This window comes from Hippopotamus amphibius, chromosome 3 (genome assembly GCF_030028045.1).
Source record: "Hippopotamus amphibius kiboko isolate mHipAmp2 chromosome 3, mHipAmp2.hap2, whole genome shotgun sequence".
NCBI lineage: Eukaryota > Metazoa > Chordata > Mammalia > Artiodactyla > Hippopotamidae > Hippopotamus > Hippopotamus amphibius.
This window is the reverse complement of record NC_080188.1, coordinates 98,689,890-98,707,574: the sequence shown is the minus strand read 5'-3', so window position 1 is coordinate 98,707,574 and position 17,685 is coordinate 98,689,890. Positions and strand designations below refer to the sequence as shown.

At 64.2% G+C, this 17,685-nt stretch overlaps 1 protein-coding gene across 4 annotated transcripts; it reads left to right on the top strand.

Moving 5' to 3' along the window:
- The first annotated feature begins 438 nt into the window (after positions 1–438).
- On the top strand, positions 439–3,966 carry HRAS (HRas proto-oncogene, GTPase). Of its 4 annotated transcripts, XM_057726267.1 has the most exons (6): positions 998–1,153; positions 2,318–2,479; positions 2,624–2,802; positions 2,906–3,065; positions 3,154–3,235; positions 3,588–3,966. In XM_057726267.1, the coding sequence occupies exons 2-5, from the start codon at positions 2,369–2,371 to the stop codon at positions 3,214–3,216; spliced, it is 513 nt and encodes a 170-aa protein (XP_057582250.1). In that variant the 5' UTR covers positions 998–1,153; positions 2,318–2,368; the 3' UTR covers positions 3,217–3,235; positions 3,588–3,966. The 4 variants fall into 4 exon arrangements, with proteins under 4 accessions (XP_057582249.1, XP_057582250.1, XP_057582247.1 ...); XM_057726266.1 differs by lacking the exons at positions 998–1,153; positions 3,154–3,235 and adding an exon at positions 439–562; XM_057726264.1 differs by lacking the exon at positions 3,154–3,235.
- The last annotated feature ends 13,719 nt before the right edge of the window (positions 3,967–17,685 follow it).

Sequence of the window (17,685 nt, the reverse complement as noted above, 5' to 3'; positions counted from 1 at the left end):
AACGCCCCGTGGCGACTTTTGGGGTGGGGGTGCTGGGTACCGCTTGTGAACTGGGCCTCATCGTGCGCTTCTGCAGCGCTGGGCGCTCCGGGCTTCGGAGAGTCTGGGCCGGCGCGTCGTCTGCAGGCCTGCCCAAGTTGGGGGAAGCCGGCGACGTGAGAGCGCGGGAGAGGGGCCCTGTGCGGAGCCCGGGGCGGGCTGCGCGCTGCCTAAGGGAGAGACAAGACCCCCACCACCACCACGCGCGCCCCGCGCTGGGTGAAAACATCGACCCGGACTCGCTGCTCCGCGGGCTCAGACGTCCTCGCCCGACAGGCGCCCCTGCGCCGCCTGCCTTTGGGAGCCTGGCTGAGCCGCGTCCAGGGGCCCCGCCGAAGCTGCCAGACGCCCTAGGAGCCGGGAGGAGCCCCTCGCGGAGCCACCTGCGCCTGACCCTCGTCTTGGCCGCCCCTCTGCCTTTCTCCGGCCTCGGGCCCGGGGTGTCCGCGGTGCTGACCTCAAGGGCTCCACCCTCCTTGGGGCTCCGTCCTCGGGCTGTCCCCTACGCTCCCGGACCCTTGCGGTGGGCCGCGCGGCAGGGCGCAGGGAGGGCCCGGGGGGACGCGGGGGCGGCTGTGCGCGCCGCGGAGATGCCCGGGGGCTCAAGTCGGAGCCCGGCGACCCCGCCCCGGCCCACACCCGGCCGTGGACCCGCTTCGCTGCGGGGTCGCTCTGTGCCCGCGAGCCCCGCCTGTTCCCGGGAGCGTCCGGGCCGTCTGCGGAGAAGCTGTCTCCCCCGGAATCTCCGCGGTGGAGACAGCCCCGCAGGCCGCGGCCCACGAGGCCCCACGGGGCGGGCACCGCCCTCCGCGGAGCTCCCGGAAGCCCCGCCCGGCCGGGGCAGCTGACGGGCGGGCCTCTCGGCCAACCGGGGCGGGGCTGGGTGGGGCGGGGCCCGGCGCGCACGGCCAATGGCAAGCCGCGGCAGACGGACGGACGGGCGCGGGGCGGGGCGCGAGCGGCCCGGTCGAGTGTCCGCCGCCCGCAACCGGAGCCGCACCCGCCGCGGACTGAGCCCATGCGCCGGGCGAGCCACGCGCCCCGGCCCCGGCCCCCGCCGCCGCCCCCGCCCCGGCCCCGGCCCCGGCCCCGGGGGCAGTCGCGCCAGTGAGCGGTGAGTGCGGCGGGGTCGGCGGCCAGGCCGAGCTGGGGGCCTGCTGTCCTCGCGGGGCGCGCGGGGGCGCAGGTGAGCCGCGGGCGGGCAGCCGGGCGGGGCGCTGCGGCGGGGGCTGCGGGCGGCGCGGGGCTGCCCTGCCGCGCCCAGGCCAGCCCCTCCGGCTCCGGGTTCCGGGCCCTGTCTTCCGGGCCCCGCGGAGGTCCGCCCGTGACCGTGGCGCTAGGCGGGGTCGTCCCCCCTTCAGAGTCCCGAGGACCCCTCCGGAGGGCTCGGGCATCGGGCGGCGATGACATGCACAAGGCCAGCCTGGGGTTTAGGGATTCGCTGCCCGCTGTCCCCATGAGGGCAGCCATTCTTTAAGCCTCACGAACTGGGGGCACCCCAGCTAGGGGCCTTGGCGCCAGGCCCTTGTCCTTTCTCATCTGTCCACTCGTTTCCACGTCTCCTTGGGGTCTTTTCCTGTGATCGGCTTCGGCTTCCTGGAGCCGTGGCCTCCCACAGGCCTTGTCACTTTCCTTCCTAAGTTCTTCTGGCAGTGGGGCCGCTTGGGTTTCCCTTTATTTTTCCTCTATGTGGATTTTTTCCCTTGGAGCGTAGCCCAAACCTGCCAGGGCAGCGGTTCTTTCTGTCTGCCCGTCACCCTGTGCCTGGAGCAGCACCTGGCATGCAGTAGGCACTCAGTGAATACTTGTCAAGCGCACCAGCATGTACGGGGGTTGGGGGGTGGGGGTGCCTGGGGCCAGTTGTCAGCTGCCACCCTGTCCAGGCACGCTACTGTGCCTGCCACTGTGGCAAAACCTGTTCTTGTGGGGGTGCCGGTAACCTCAGCCCACGGCGCCTGCAGTTCAGGCTTTTTGCCTACCAAGCAGCTTCTAATTCGGGTGCGTGCTTGGGAGATGCTCTCAGCTGTCAGCCCTGCCTCTGGGGGGCCAGCTTCCTGCTTCTCTCACACAGTCGTTAAGGGCAGCTGCAGGCAGGACCACCTGCCACCCCCGGGCTGGAGGTGCCACAGGTGGGCAGCTGGGCCACCATTCTGGCTGCCACGCCTGTTACCTGGATGTCCAGGCCCAGAGGGCAGGCCAGGCCTGGACAGGTGGCCCAGGGAGCTCAGCAGGCCTGCCCTGCGTGGTCTGGCTGTGCTGAATGTGGCTTCCTCGGCAGGTGGGACAGGCCACCACTGCAGTGCCTTGTGCTGTGGTCCCTTGAGGCGCAATGACGGAGTATAAGCTTGTGGTGGTGGGCGCCGGAGGCGTGGGGAAGAGCGCCCTGACCATCCAGCTCATCCAGAACCACTTCGTGGACGAGTACGACCCCACCATAGAGGTGAGCCCGCCTGGCGCTGTCCACAGCCTGGCTGCTGGCCTGGGCAGGAGGGCTCTCCTCGTCATAGGGCCTGGGGGCACGAGAGGCGTGAGGGCGGGTCCCATCCCTGGAGGGCCGGCTGTCTCTAAGCAGCGTCCTCCCCAGGACTCCTACCGGAAGCAAGTGGTCATCGATGGGGAGACGTGCCTGCTGGACATTCTGGACACGGCGGGCCAGGAGGAGTACAGCGCCATGCGGGACCAGTACATGCGCACCGGGGAGGGCTTCCTCTGTGTGTTTGCCATCAACAACGCCAAGTCCTTCGAGGACATCCACCAGTACAGGTGAGCTGCCCGCTGGCCCTCAGGGCCCTTCCGTCCTCTCTCTGCATCCCTGGATGCAACGACCCTGCAGCCCGCCCGCTGGTTCACGACGTCCCCCTTATAGGGAGCAGATCAAGAGAGTGAAGGACTCGGACGATGTGCCCATGGTGCTGGTGGGGAACAAGTGTGACCTGGCTGCACGCACTGTAGAGTCTCGGCAGGCCCAGGACCTCGCCCGCAGCTATGGCATCCCCTACATTGAGACGTCGGCCAAGACGCGCCAGGTGAGCTGCCCCCCGCCCCGCAGCCAGCCAGGGCCCCGCCCCACCCCACCTGGGAGCAGTGCTCACTGCCCCCTCTCCCTCGACACAGGGCAGCCGCTCTGGCTCTGGCTCCAGCTCCGGGACCCTCTGGGACCCTCCGGGACCCCTGTGACCCAGCAGCCCCTCGTGCTGTAAGTGTCCCCGGATGGCAGGGCAGCGAGGGAGGCCAGGGCCTGGGTCTGGGCTGACACAGCTCCTGGGGAAGTGGAGGTCCCTGGAGAGAGCTGCCCTGAGCCAGACCGGAGCGGTGACCCTGGGGCCCCTGCCCCTGTGCCCCCAGAGCACCCCATGGGTCCTGGTTGGCCTCGACCCCTCTGTGGGCTGTGGGGGAGCTGCTGAGGACAGGCCTCCCCACGGGGTGCCCCTAGGGCTAGAGACGAGCAGGGCCCAGCTCCCTGTTGGTGAGGCGGGGTGGGGAGGGGGTTGGCGTTCTGCCTGAGGCCGAGGCAGTGGTCCCCCCCTGAGCTGGCTCCCTCTTCCCAGGGCGTGGAGGATGCCTTCTACACGCTGGTGCGCGAGATCCGGCAGCACAAAGCGCGCAAGCTGAGCCCGCCTGACGAGGGGGGCCTGGGCTGCCTGAGCTGCAGGTGCCTGCTCTCCTGACGGCGGCACAGGCGGGAGCGTGGCGGTGCCAGACCCAACGTGGAGGAGGCGCCCGCAGGGCAGGAGGCAGGGAAGGAAGGAAGTGGCTCTGGAGCCCGGCCAGCTCAGGTCGGTGGACGAGTGACCGCGGGCCTCCCGGGATGCTTTGCACAGACTGTCGTGAACTGACGCCAGCGGCCCCCCGCTGTCGCTCTCCTCCAGCCCCGTCCTGGCCCACTGGGCACAGGCTGAGTCGCAGTAAATTATTTCACGGTCTTGACGCTGGCATTTGGCTGAGGCCGGGAGGCTGCGGTGCGTGTGGCCTCCCAGGAGGCAGGCGGGAACCTCAGCTTCGTCCAGCCAGCGGCCCCTCTGCCTCTGGGGGCTCTGGGTGTGTCCTGAGGAGACCTCTGGGTGCTGCAAGAACCAGCCCGCCTAGCACTTAACACACGAAACTTCATTAACCTTTAACCAGCAAGGGGGAAGCTGAGACCAAAGGCTGTGCCCTCCCCTTGGAGGGAGGCCTTCGTAGGAAAGGCTGGGGGTGGGGAGCTCTTTCGGACTCCTGCTGGGGTCATATTTCCTGAATTTTGGGGACCCTGGAAGGTAGTCATGGACTTTGGCAGAGGTGGGGCGCAGTGTGTCGGGTCCAGCCAGCCAAGCAGCACCCTCTGCTCTGCCCTGTGGGGCCCAGCATCTGGCCAGCCCTACCTCCTCATGTGTGTGACGGTGGGGACTGCCTGTCGGCCCTTGCCACCCCCTCATCGGAGGTGGCCTGTTGCTCCCAGGGCCTCCTCTGGTCACTGAAGTGGCCCTGTGGGGCCCCTCCAAGCTCCAGCTGGCCGCATACAGCTCCGAGAGGGCTTGCCTTGCCTTGGGCCAGAATTCTGGATTAGCCAGGGTGGCCCTCATCACCTTGGCTGGATGGGGGCTCATGGTGCCCCTGTCCTCCCAGGGCCCAAATTCAGGCCAGGCCAGACCCTTCTGGATCAGGGCCTTGTGCTGTGTGCAGGGGCCCCGTCCTCCAGGAAGTGGGGCCTGTCGCTGGCTTCCTGGGACCTTGGGGTCACTGTGCCCACAGTCACCTTGTTCTCTGGAGGCCCTGAGCCACCAACTACCCTGTGGACACAGAGGTCAGGGGCTCAGGGGACGTGAGGGCCTTGGGGCAGCTCTTGGGACACTGTCCCAGCTCCGTCACGGCCGTGCTGGTCACTGCCCCGGAAGGGGTGCTGCTGCAGTTGCCACAGGGCAGGAGGGGCGTCCTGGGTCCGGTGGCGCTGCCTTCGTCAGGCTGGCAAGAGCCACTGGCTGGGGCCCGAGTGGGGCTGCAGGGCTGGGCCTGTTGTGTGGCCCTGGGGGCGGCCCAGGCAGGTGCTGAGGGGAGGGGACCCAGCATTCTGGCGCAGAGCTGTGTCGGGGTCACTTGCCCGTGGCCTCACGGTTCAGTGGGAGGTTTGAGGGGGGATTCCATTGCCGTGGCCACACCTGGCCCTGAGGGCTGTCCTGGGCTGGGGGCAGGTAGGCCAGACTCGGAGGCTCCGGGGCCCCCAGAAGGAGGCCTGTGGCCGTGGCCCCCTGTGCTGCTGCTCGTCGGCCTTCAGGATGGCGGGGCTGGGCGCAAGTCCTGGCTGCTTGTGCTGGGCGGGTGGGCCAGGGAGGGCCAGTCTGTTCTCTCCAGGGAGCGTCTTGATGCTGGGAGGGGTACGGAGAGGCCTGGGTGCTGGGGCCGGTTGCTTCGGGCCCCGGGGCCTCATGGGGAACTCCTCGGGGTTCACTGGAAATGAACAGATCAGGTCAGCTTCTCCACCGGCCATTCGGCCTGCGTTGGGCGGGCATATGGGACCCTGTGTGGCTGCCCCGGCCCAACACAGAACGACCCTCCAGGTTGCTGATCTCTGGCACCTGCGCTGGCTGCCCTGGTACGCAGCCTTGGCCTGGTCAGCCGCGTCCCAGAGCAGAAGCGCACACGGACGGAAGGCCTGGGAGGAGGAAGGCCCGGGGCTTGCCCTGCCGGTCACTGCCCCAGAGGGTGACTGGGGAGGAGACCGAAGCCAAGTACACCCAGGGGGTGGGGGGGTAGGCAGGTCACACATCATCCTGCGCAGCTCGGCCATCAAGGCCCGCAGCTGCCTGAGCACCGCACCGTCCTCCAGGGCCCAGGCCCGGGACAGCATGTCCTGCAGGAACTCCTGCAGGCCTTCCAGGGGCAGCTTCATGAGGTGTTCTAGGGGTGCGGATGCTGTCAGGCCAGTGGGGACCCCTCTGGGAAGGCTCAGCCTCCCACCCTGGGGCCCCTTTGCTGTGCACCACACCTGGGGATCCTGCTATGCCTGGCAGAGCCACGGGCAGGGCCACGGCCAAGGGCGCCCTCCCACCATGTGTGCTGCACGCTCTGTGGCCTGTGTGCTGCACACTCAAGGGCCCCGTTACTTTTGTGCGCCTTGAGGATCGTGTACGCTGTGGCCATGAGCACACGCTAGCCCTCCAGGATGTAGGTGTCCCAGAGCTTCTGGGTGAGCAAAAGGGGTCTGTGGGGACAGCAGGCCCAGGAGGGGCAGCTGGAGCAGGGCATGGTGGGGGGTCTTAGCGCAGGCTAAGAGCTCCCCACCTGCTTCTGGTCCCTGCAGTCCCCCTGGGCTGCATCAGACAAGGTCCTGCAGCTGCTCATCTGGCTGGGCTCGTCCCGGTGGGGTCGTGGCTCCTGGACTTGGAGCACTAACTGGGGTGCCACAGAGACTGCCACGCTCCTGGGAACACGTCAGTGGAGCAGGGTACTGGCGAGCCCATACGCCGGGCTGACCCAGCCTTCAGGATTGGAGCCAGAGTGGAAACAGCTGGTCCCTGGGACATCAAGGTGTCCTGTGCCCACCAGAAGGGCTCTGGGTGCCCCTCGGATGCCCCTTGGGAGGAGCCTGGCATGTCTGGGGGGTGGGGCTGGGCCCTTCCTGGGCATCAGGAGTGGGGGCAGGGAGCGCCTCAGGGACCCAGCCTCCTGGACAGCCTGATCTGGGTGATGAAACACTGCAGGGACCACTTGGTGGTGTAAAGCCCTGTGGACATCTCGTCCTAATGGAGCGCGTGGGGGCTCAGTACCTGCCTGCTCGGCCAGAAGCTTCCCACAGGGCCCAGGTGTATGTGCTGCCGTGGGCCTGCTCAGCGCGAGCTCGCCCCTGGACCCCCAGGAGACCGTGGGACAGTGGCCGTGGGCCAGCGCCTCTGTGTGTGGTGGGGGCGGGGAGGAAACATGTCTGCTCACCACGTGTCGCTTCAGCCTGGGGAGGCCTCTGCTTAGAATGTGCTCGTGGTGGGCCTGGAATCTCAGCAGTTTCAGGAACCCTGGGAAGGAGAGGCATAAAGAGGCCCCTGGACCCCCACAGATCCGAGCCACGCACAGCGGTGTCCCCGGCGTTGACCCCACCGTGTGGGGCCCTTGCGAGCCCTGGCTGGACACGCTCTTCCAGGCAGGACAGCCTATCCTGTGAGTCTGGGGCAGCAGGAGCGGAGGCCCTGCTCCTGGAGGCCCAGCTCAGCTGGCACCCTGGGCTGAGGGGTGGGCAGGCATTCAGCCTGGCACACGCCCTCCCCACAGCGGCCACAGCAGGGGATGGGGGTCCTGGTACCAAGGGGCAGGGAATGAGACCCACAGGGTGCGCCTGGCCATCTCCAGGGCTTGGAAGTCAGGCTGGGGGCACGGAAGGGGGTGCTGTCGCCAGGGCTTCGTCTGGCCATAGGCTCGGAGGGCACTGGGCCGGCAGGGGGAAGGGGGGAGGTGGGGGGGGGGTGGCAGTCGTGAGGCAGAAGGGCCAGCAGGGGAGGGAGAGTTGTCTGGATGAGGCTGGGACTGAGGGCCCAGAGGGCAGCTTGGGGGAGCCAGTACCCTTTGCTGATGGGAGATGGACTAGGCCAGGTCCCCGCCAGCCTGCTGCTGGGGGAACTCTGTAGGGAGACCCCTGGCCCTGAGGCACACCCAGCGGTCCACGGCAGTTACCTACCATGCATGGCATGCTTCTCGTCCATCGTCAGCTGGACCAGTGCCCAGAAGGCGTCCTCCTCGCTCGGGAGCATCAGCAGGATGGCCACGGTCTGGTTCGTGGCCTGGCAGTAGCCCACCTCTTGCAAGAGCCAGACGTGCATGGAGGACCCACCCAGAGGCCTCTTCTGCCCCATCCCTGTACTCCCGCCTGAGCTCTTGGACGGGCTTCTGCCCGGCCGAGCTCACACTGCCCTGGAAGGGCCACCTGAGATGCCCTCCAGGCCAGGACAGCCCCTGAAGCAGCGCAGGCGCCAGCACCGCGGCAGCCTGTGCCTGCAGCTCGGGCACTGTCCTGGGTCCCATTTCTCAGATGAGGTGAGCGGGGTGACGGGGCGCAGCGGGCTCTGGAGGTCCTGCCGTGAGGGCGGGCTGAGGGAGCCTGACCTGGGAGGGCACGTGGCCGGGGGGCCCAAGACCGCACTGTGGGCAGCCCAGGGGGTCCTCTCAGCTGGTGTTCCTCGAGGGAATGTTCTGGAAAGAGCAGGAGGAGCGGGAGCTGCCTCCCTGGGGGCCCCACAGGAGTGTCTGGGTGACGGGGAATCTTCATCTCTGCTGAGTTCCTGATTAATAATATGGCATTTTCAGGATCAAACCTCAAGTTTCATGACAACAGTGATGCTCATTAGGCCTTGCGCTAACGTGTCACAAAACTTTTCTGCTGCAGTGAGCACCTGGCAGCCCTGCCAAACACGGAGCTCGTGCAACCCAGGAGTCAGGTGCCATTTCTGTCCTGAAAAGCAGAGTCTGCACCCCAACCTTTCCGTTTCAGTCTGAGATTGGGGAGCCCCCTGCATCACCTCTGTGACCCTGTGCGCCTGCGTCCTGGCCAGCATGGAGACCCCCCCCGGAAGGCGCAGGGCCTGGGCGTGGGGATACTCACGGTGCCCTACACGGAGCAGGCGCCCAGTTCCACCACGTGGAACAGGACTTGCTGCCTGGGGAACAGGGACACGGGTGCTTGTTTTGCGCTGATGCTTACTTTCATCTTGTCTGACAAACCCTCATGACAAAACAGGTGTGTTTAAGAAATAAGCCAAAAAAGCAGTGAAGTCTTCAGGGCACCTCAGTGTTAAACGTTTTTCAGGGGTAAAGTCTACACGCAATGAAATACTAATATCCCAGGTATATAGTTTGAGGAGTCTTTATTTTCCTTATTTTTTCAGTTTGCACACATTATAGTTCAGTCTCTGGGACGTACAACCTCATGGGTTTTCAGATACGGGCAGGGCTGCCGCATCTGCGCTCCAGCCCAAGTGTCCACCCCATCAGCCCCAGCAGCTGCTGAGCCTTACCCTCCCGCAGCTGTGGCTTTTCCAGAATGTTCTATGAATGGAATCACACGTAGGTCTGGATTCCTTCACTTAGCAAAATGCATCTAAGACTCGTCCATGCTGTTGAGTGAATCAGTAGCTTGTTCCTTTGTGTCCCTGAATTGTAGTCTGTTTCATGGCATTCCCCGGTTTACCCAGTCCCTCATTGAAGAGCATCTTGATTGCTTCCAGTTTTTAACGATCATGGATAGAACAGTGAATGTTGCATGCAGGTGTTAGTGTGGACATAAGTTTTCAATTTGTTTGGGTAAATATGAAGGAGCAGGACTGCTGATCACATGGTGAGAGTGTGTGCAGTTGTGTAAGAAACCGCCGTGCTGCCTCCCACAGGGGCTGCACCCTTGCACCCCCGCCAGCGCCGGATGGGTATTCCAGTCGCTCCACATCCTCGCCAGCACTTTGGTTCTTATTCTGCAGAAGTCCTTTATTACAGGTGATTGACAAATATTTTCTCCCACTCTGTACCTTTCTTTCTCATTCTTTTACAGAATGAAAGTTTTACATTTAGATACAGTTCTCTCACAGGTGTCCTCTCTTTCACCTAACTGGCCCTTCCCCAGCGTCCATGGCCTTGCCCTGTCTGGGTGTTCTGGTTTCCTAATGCCGCAAGTGAGTCGCCCCACCCTGCAAACAAGCCAGAAGTTTAAGATGGAGCCACAAGTTGGGACACAGCCACATCCACTTGTTTGTGTCTCCAGTAGGCTGCGTTCTCGGACAATAGTGGCTGGCCCCAAGTCTAAGACAGTTACCACCGGGCCCATTACGGAAACCTCCCTGATTCTGTGCCCAGGTCTGCAGATGAGCAGGGGTGGGGGGACGGCGGGGCCCACCAGGCTCATCCTCACAGCCTGGGCTCCTGTCTCCGTGAGGCCTGCAGCCTGGTGGCCGTGGGGTGATGGATGTTGTGCGGGCCAGCGGCTGACTCGCCCTGGGCCCGGCCTCAGAGGTCAGCAGAGACGCAGCCACACCCTCCAGGCCCAAGCAGTCATGGGGCCGCCCAGCTTCGGGGCCCGCAGAGCCCCCTCAGTAGAGGCATCTCATGAGAGGTGTGTGGGGGTCCCGGGCGACCATTCGGGCAGCACAGCCCATGCCTGCCTTGTGGCTCTCAGCATTGCCTTGGTCACACCCCTCTTCTCTCCGGGGTCGGGGCTCTGCAGAGCACCTTTTGGTCCAGAGCGAGCTTGATCTGTTGGCTGTTCACGTGCGCCCCAAATCTGTGTCGGCAGAACTGGCTCTCCTGGATGCCCACACAGTCTCTCGGGCCATCAGGGTCTTTGCCCCATGCTCAGTTCCCGGAATGGGACAGGCTGTTCAGAAAGCAGTGAGGCGTTGGGAGACCCGAGCCCTGGCTGTGTATCGGGATTACAGTAAGTGCTTCAGGTGTAGAACTGGGTTGAGGTCATGCACAAGAAGAGAACCCCTGGTTTTTGTTTTTTGTGGGTTTTTTTTTTTGGCTGCACAGCACGCCTTCTGGGATCTTAGTTCCCCAGCCAGGGATTGAGCCCGACCAGCGGGAGCGAGAGTGCAGTGTCCTAACCACTGGACCTCCAAGGAATTCCCAAGAATCCCTGTTTTTAAAATGCATCCTGAGGGTCTAGGGACGAGTGAGGCCAGACCTCTTGGGTTTTCTGTAAAACACCTGGGCTGGTCAAATGTGCGGTGCATGCAGGAGACGGGATGGGACAGGGTCACTAGTGTTGGACCTGGGTGATGGAATCTGGGGGTTCGTCACACAAGATAAATGATGGAAACTGTCTGAAAGAGCAGAAATCTATAGCTAAAAACCTCAAGATGGGGCGTCATTTTGATCCCTCCGACCCGCATTCAGTCCCTGTGGGCTCCGGTCCAGCCTGGTCTCTGCTACCTGGCGCCCGTTCCCTCCCGCGGGACCCTCTGGGGCCTGTTGAGCCGGTCCGGTCCGGGCCCAGCCCCCACTGTCCCCCCCCCCCCCCCCCCACTGCCCTGGCTCCTCACGCGCCGGCTCGTGCCCGGTCGAGGCTCAGCTCGCACCGCCAACCCGGGGTCGGGACCTGCCACCCTCCCATCCCCCCTACCCCCCCATCCCTCCTACCCCTCATCCCCAGGGCCCCGGGACCCACTTGACGCCTTAGCGCTCCCGGAACATGATGTGGTTTCGGAGGCGCGGTTCATATCCAGGTGGGCCTGTTTTCCGTCCAGGGCGGGCAGCGGGACCTGCGCCTGCGCGCTCTGTGGGCGGGGTCGGGCCGGGGTCGGGGCCGGGCCTGCACCGCCCCTCCGTGCCCTGTGGGCTTGACCGGGGGCGGGGCATACGCCTCTGTGCTCTATGGGTGGGGCCGGGCCTGCGCCTCCGCCTGCGTGCTCTGTGGGCGGGGAAGGGGCGGGGCCGGGGTGGGGCCGCCGGAACCCGGACCAACAGCAGCAACTGCCAGACGCCCGGGCGCTGCGAGGCCGGCGGGCGCTGAGCTGTTCCTGCAGGAGCCTCGTAGTGCGCGTTTCTGGAGTCAGGGCGGGTCACGAGGGACGCACATGTCGGAGGCCCAGACCCCCGCCCGTTAAGGCGGAGCCGCCCCGGCCCGCTGGGCCCCTCCCCCACCCCGTGCACGACCTCTCAGGACGGCGGCGCCCCCGAGGCCGCTTCCAGGTGCCGGGGAGGAGGGGAGGGCGGCCGGCCCTCTGCTCCCCGGGCCCGCCGAGCCGCACCGCGAGCAGGCGGGGACCGCGGGCACCAGACGGGCCGGTCACCCCCACCCCTTGTCTCCCGAGCATGGGTGTGGCACCGGCGCGACTCCGCGCGGCGGGCACGGGAGGGCTGCTGGGGCCGGGCTTCCCTCTCCCCGGCGCGGAGGCGGCCCAGGAGCAGTGCGGAGCCCCCGCCCCGACACCGACACCCCTCCGCGCTCAGAGCCCGGGCTAAGAAGGCGGAAAAGAATCCTGGCGGCTCCCCGTGGGCCCAGCAGACACGCGTGTTTCCCGTTTCAGAGCGTCTTTCGTTCCCGTGGAGGAAACACTCTCGACCTCGGCATGCGTCTGCCAGGTGTCGGGGGCCCTCTGCGAGCTTCGGGCCGGAGCGTGGTGCTGGCCGTGGTCCCACCGTTCTCCGCGGGTGTCCACCACGTTCTTAGCCTCTCAGGTGCCCGTCCCTGGGCTGCTCGTAGAAGCGTGACCACTTGGCCTGGTGGCGCTGCCCCCCGCGCAGTGGAGGGGCAGCACCTCGTGTCTCCCTTCCTTCTCTGCCTTCACCTTCTCCACCTCCAACAGCAGAGACCACACCCGACCTCGCCCCTTTAGGGGGATTCCTTCGTAGACCCGTAGGCGCTGCTGCGGGAGAGAAGCCAGCTCTGAGAGGAGCGCAGGGAACACGGAGGAGAGGGCGAGCGAGAGGCGTCCGGAAGGTGCTCTGGAGGGGCTGGGTCTCCGCAACTAAGAGTGACCTGCGGCCCGGGCGCTCCTCCCTGCGAGGTCCCGGGCTGGGCTGGCTGTGGCCCTGGCATCGGATTCTCCCCGCCTTGTGGGGCACCCAGGCCGGCGCCTTCATGGTCAGGATGCTCGGCTTTCTACCTGCTTGCTGCCCCGGTATTTACTCCAGTTCCTCAGCATCTTCACCCACTTGTCAGTTTGCCCGATCTCCTGGGCTTTTTGCTGGAAAATGGGAAATGGTGGTATTGGCCCAGCTGCTAGCTTTCTAGGATGGCCCCAATGAGTGTGAAGTCAAGGGGCCAGGAAAGGCGCAGACCCCTCACCGCCCGAGGACACCTCAGCAGCTCTGGGGTCAGGGTGGCAGGGAGCCACAGTGCGCCCACGACCTCATCCTGCTTCCCACCCCTGCATCACAGACAGGCTCTCACCCTCGTCGAGTGGGTGCTGCGGACACGGACGCTGAGGCCCTGTGTGCTGCGGCCAGGCAGCTGCTCCTGGCTGGAAGGCCCCAACCACTCCTGCCCCCCGCCACCGTGACCTCCAGGTCTCAGCCCAGGAGACTCGAGGGGTGTGGCTGGTTCGGGGGTGGGCTGTGTCCCCACAGCAGCCCCCAGAAACTCCTCCTCCTGCCCATGTGGGTCCCCATGCTGTTCCTTGCCCTCCCCGCTCCAGTCCCTGCCCAACCTGAGAGCGTAGACCCCAGCTACAGTGTCTTTGGGGGAGTCGCTCCCCAGGTCCTTGCACCTGGAGCCCAGCACCCCCAGCCCTGCCGTGGGCCAGCTCTGTCCAGGTGCACGCCCATCTCCTCCTCTCTCCCCCGGCCATGGCCTGTCCTAGACTTCTACCCTGAGTCTCCTCCCAGCACCCATTGAGGGGTCAGGTCCTCTTCAGCTGCAAACTCTGCCTGCCTCTGTCACCTTCCTGTGAGCTTCCGAGGCCGGGTCCTGCCCGCCTGCTCCCCCTGCCTGTCCCTCCAATGTCCAGGCGCCTCTCACCCTTCAGCTCTGCGGTGCCTGCTGACCAGGCTGAGCCTCCCTCTCACCCGGGAGGCAGAGGCCAGGGCTGGGAGTGGAGGCCGTGTGGCTGAGGCCCAAGCCTGGATCAGCACCCAGCCCTGTTCCTGCCGCCTCCCCAGGTCCTCTCAGCTCGAGCTCAGTGCAGACCCTGACCTGCCATGGCCCCCAGAGGTCGAGGCCCTGAACTGGGTAATGGGTCCTGCTCTCCGGAGAGGTCTTTCTGCAAATAAGAGACCTGCCCCAAGATGGGAAAGAGGGACATCCTGATGACTCACAGCAGAAAACCCAGCCTGTTGCTGACTTTGTGCAGCGAGAGGTCAGCATCTTCCCTGCGTTCCACTGGAGCCACTGCCTGGCTCTGAAACCCACAGGGGCCAGAGATGTGGGCAAAGGGGGGGCAGGAGGCCTCCCCTGCCCTGCTTCCCAGGGGCACAGCACAAGACCTGCCTACCCACATGGGAGTCGCCTGGGCCGCACCTGCTCGTACCTGGCTAGGATCCTGCCTGGCCCACCTGGTCCCACTTGCTGTGACCCCCACCTGGGCCATACCTGCGCCTCCTGGTGAGATGTCCACTCCGGCTCTGCCTGCTTGGCCTCGGCTGTGATCCCCGCCTGGAACATAGCTGCTCCTGCTGCCATGGTTCCCCCTGGGCTGGATCTGCACAGCCTGGCGATGGGCCCCACCTGGGCCTCACCTGCTCCTCCTTGGCTCTGATCCCACCAGGGACATACCTGCTCCTGCAGGCTGTGACCCTCACCTGGGCTGCTCTGAGTCCCGCTTGGGAGACGTACCTGCTCTGACAGGTGGTGATCCCCGCCGGGCCTCGCCTGCCTGTCCTTGGCTCTGATCCCTGCCTGGGCCGCACCTGCTTTTAGTGTTTACGAGCCCTGCCGGGGCCTCACCTGCTCATGTTTGGCTGTTATTTCTGCTCGTTCCAGGGCCAGCAGGGTCTCCAGCTTCTCCACGTCTGATGTTGCAAGACAAAAACATCCAGATGTTTCAGTGCACTAAAGAGCTTCAGGGAGCCAGCCAGCTGGTGTTGGCTCCCTGTAGGCGCCACCCTCCCCCCACCCCGGTGTGTCTGATCCGAGGGGGAGAAAACAGCGCTGCCGGGGGGAGTGGCATCCCAGCTGGCGGGTCACGGCTTGTACCCACACCTCCTCATACTTCTACTTCCAGGCTCCCCTCCAAGCTGCCTGGGAAATCCTGTCACAGTGAGATGGCGAGGAACAGGAAGGGGGCCCGGAGGCCCAGGCGAAGTGCTGGGCCGCACACACCGCGGTGCTCCTGACCCCAGGCACTGAGGAAGGGAGAGGGCGGCTGCTGGCCTCACAGGGGCTCCTGCGGCTTCCGGGAGTCACATTTTGCTTAAGCATCAGAAGCACAAGCAACGGGGACTTCTCTGGCAGTCCATTGGTTAGGACTCTGTGCTTGCACTGCAGGGGGCAGGGGTTCGATCCCTGGTCAGGGAACTAAGATCCCACATGCTGCGCGGCACTGCCAAGAAAAAAAAAAAAAAAAACCACGAGCAACAGAAAAAAATTGATAAACTGGACTTTATCGAAAGGAAAAACTTTTGTGCTTCAAATGACACCATCAGGAAAGTGAAAAGACAACCTACACAGTGAATGAAAATCTGTGCCTCACTGATGAGGGGTCTGGTGCACAGAACATGTAAAACTCCTAACTCAACGATGAAAAGCAGCAGCCCGATGAGAAAATGGATGGAGGACGTGGGTAGACTTTTCGCCAAAGTCTACCCAGATTTAGAGAACAAGGCCTCAGGACACAGATGCAAATCCAGACCACAGGACACACCACTTGTCACCCACAGAATGGCTGTTACCAGTAACGTAAGAATGCGGTGAGACTACAGCCCCCCTGCGCTGCAAGCCAGCGGGAAGCACTGACCCGGCTGCAGCGTGGCTGGAGGTGATGCCCAGTGAGAGCAAGTGGACAAGAGGCCACATGCTGTACGACTGCTTTGGTCTGAAATGTCCATCACCAGATCCACTGAGACAGAACCTGGGTCCATGGGGGAGGGGCGGGAGTATCTGCTGATGGATAAGAGACTTTTTTACGAGGTGGTAAAATGTGGAAATAGTGGTGATTGCACAATTCTGTAAATACTCTAAAAACCACAGAATGGTATACTTTAACAGCTAAATGTGGTGATGTGTGAATTTAAGAAAAAGAGCTCTTGAGCCCGATTCCCCACCATCTCAGCCCCAGGAGACCCTGAAGGTGTCAGGGGCGCTCCCGGCCAATGGCAGCCCCCTGCCCACTACGCTCTTCCCAGGACCACGCGCCCACCTGGGATGGCCCCTCTTGGGAGGCAGAGCAGGGATTGGGGACCAGGGGTCTCTAGGACGAGACACTCACACCTTCTCCATTCGACTAAATCGCAGCTGATTCTGGCTGGTGGTGAATCAGCTCAGACAGCACCCCAGCAGATCAGGAGGGTGTGGTTTGGAGAGAGGATGATGTGCTTGACCTCAGGCAGCCTCTGTGCTGTTGAGACCACGTCTCTGCCCACAGTTCTGAACAGGGCAACGCGGGAGGGGCCTCAGTGTCCCCTTTCACGCAGAGGGACCCACCCATTCCTGGACACGCACAGAAGGCCCAGCTCATTGGGAACACAGCTGGGGTGTATGGAGCTGGTGACAAGAGAGGACAGGGGACAGGGCACTGCATGGGGTGAGGCCCTGTGTCCTCACCCTGCCCACAGGCCAAACGTCCTCACATGGCCTGAGTCTCTGATCTGGGAGGATGGATAGGGCACCTGGAGGGTCCAGGACACAAGCAGGTGGCTGGGGGTGAGCACCGGGCTCTGGAGCTTCTGGAGCTCTGACACCCCACCCCCTCCATCCACACGCCTCCTCCTCTTCCTCCCTCTGCCCCTCCACCTCCCTCCCTCCTTTCTTGAACCTTAGCCCTTCTCTTCCTCCTCCATCATCCCCTCCTGCTGGCTTCCTGCATCCCTTCTCCAACCTTCCTCCTCCTGCATTCTCCCCATTTCCTAACATCCAGACCTACTCCTCATCCACCTCAACCACTCTCCCTACCCCCCCCCCACCGCTCCTACTTCCTGCCATCTTCCTCCTGTGCTTCCTGTCTCACCTCCTCCTCCTCCCTCCATCACCCTGCATCCATCTTTCCTGCTATATCCATCTCCCCACTGGCTCCATCTTCTATCCATCACCCCTCCTCTTCCTCCTCCTTCTCCTGCATCCTCTCTACCCGCTCCTGCTCTCCCTTCTCTTCCTCTGGGCCAGGTGTCTAAGCTCTGACCTCTGGCTCCCCACATGGACATGCGCACCTCTGGCAGCAGCCCTTCCCCCACAGAGCCAGGAGAGGGCTGTAGGGGCCTGGCCCAGGGTCAGTGCAGCAGGGTCCGAGTCACCTTGGCCAGAGCCAGGGAGGATCAAGTCACCCACCCAAGGGCCTCTGTCCCCAACATGGCCACAAGAGACAATGTGATGCTCACCTATCTGACCTCTCACTGCTGGAGCTGTGCCTCCTTGACGGAAATGCACCCAGGGACGGGGCAGGAGAGGTGGAACTGGGCAGGCAAGTGTCAGAGTGGGTCAGAGACCACGAGGGCCTCCAAACACCTACGGACACGAAGCAGAGTGGGTGCCAGGCAGCAGGTGGAACTGTGGGGTCACAGCCATTCCAGCCCATGATGGGGCCCAGGTCAGAGGTCAGTGTCGGCATTGAGCCCATAACCCCAAAGATCACCCTCCAGGGGAAGGTTGCCATGGGCAGGTGAGGCCCGGCAGGCACTGGGTTCTGACACCGGGACCCTCAGAACCAGCCCTTCCCCAGCTGTGACTGCATTGCCCACCCCACCCCGCCCCGTGCTGGCCAGCAATGCCAGGAGGCTGCTTGTGGCCCTCCCCCCCCCTTTAAATCCCTTCACGGATTTCCCACCCAGGCCTCACCCAGCTTCTCTGAGGTTCTCTGGGTCCAATGGCCACAGCAGAGGCTCCCTCGGTTCCAGCCTCTATAGAGACCTGCACCCATAACCAGTGCAGCTGCACTGGGTGGGCCTGGACCCCTGCTCCTCTCCTTTCCCTCCTCCTTCATCTCCTTCTGTCTCCTCATTGCCCTATGTCCATTTCCCTCCTCCTCTATCCGTTGTCCCGCATGCATCTTCCCTCCCAAATCCAGTCTCTTCTGGCTCCATCTTCCATCCTCCACCTCCTCCTCCCTCATC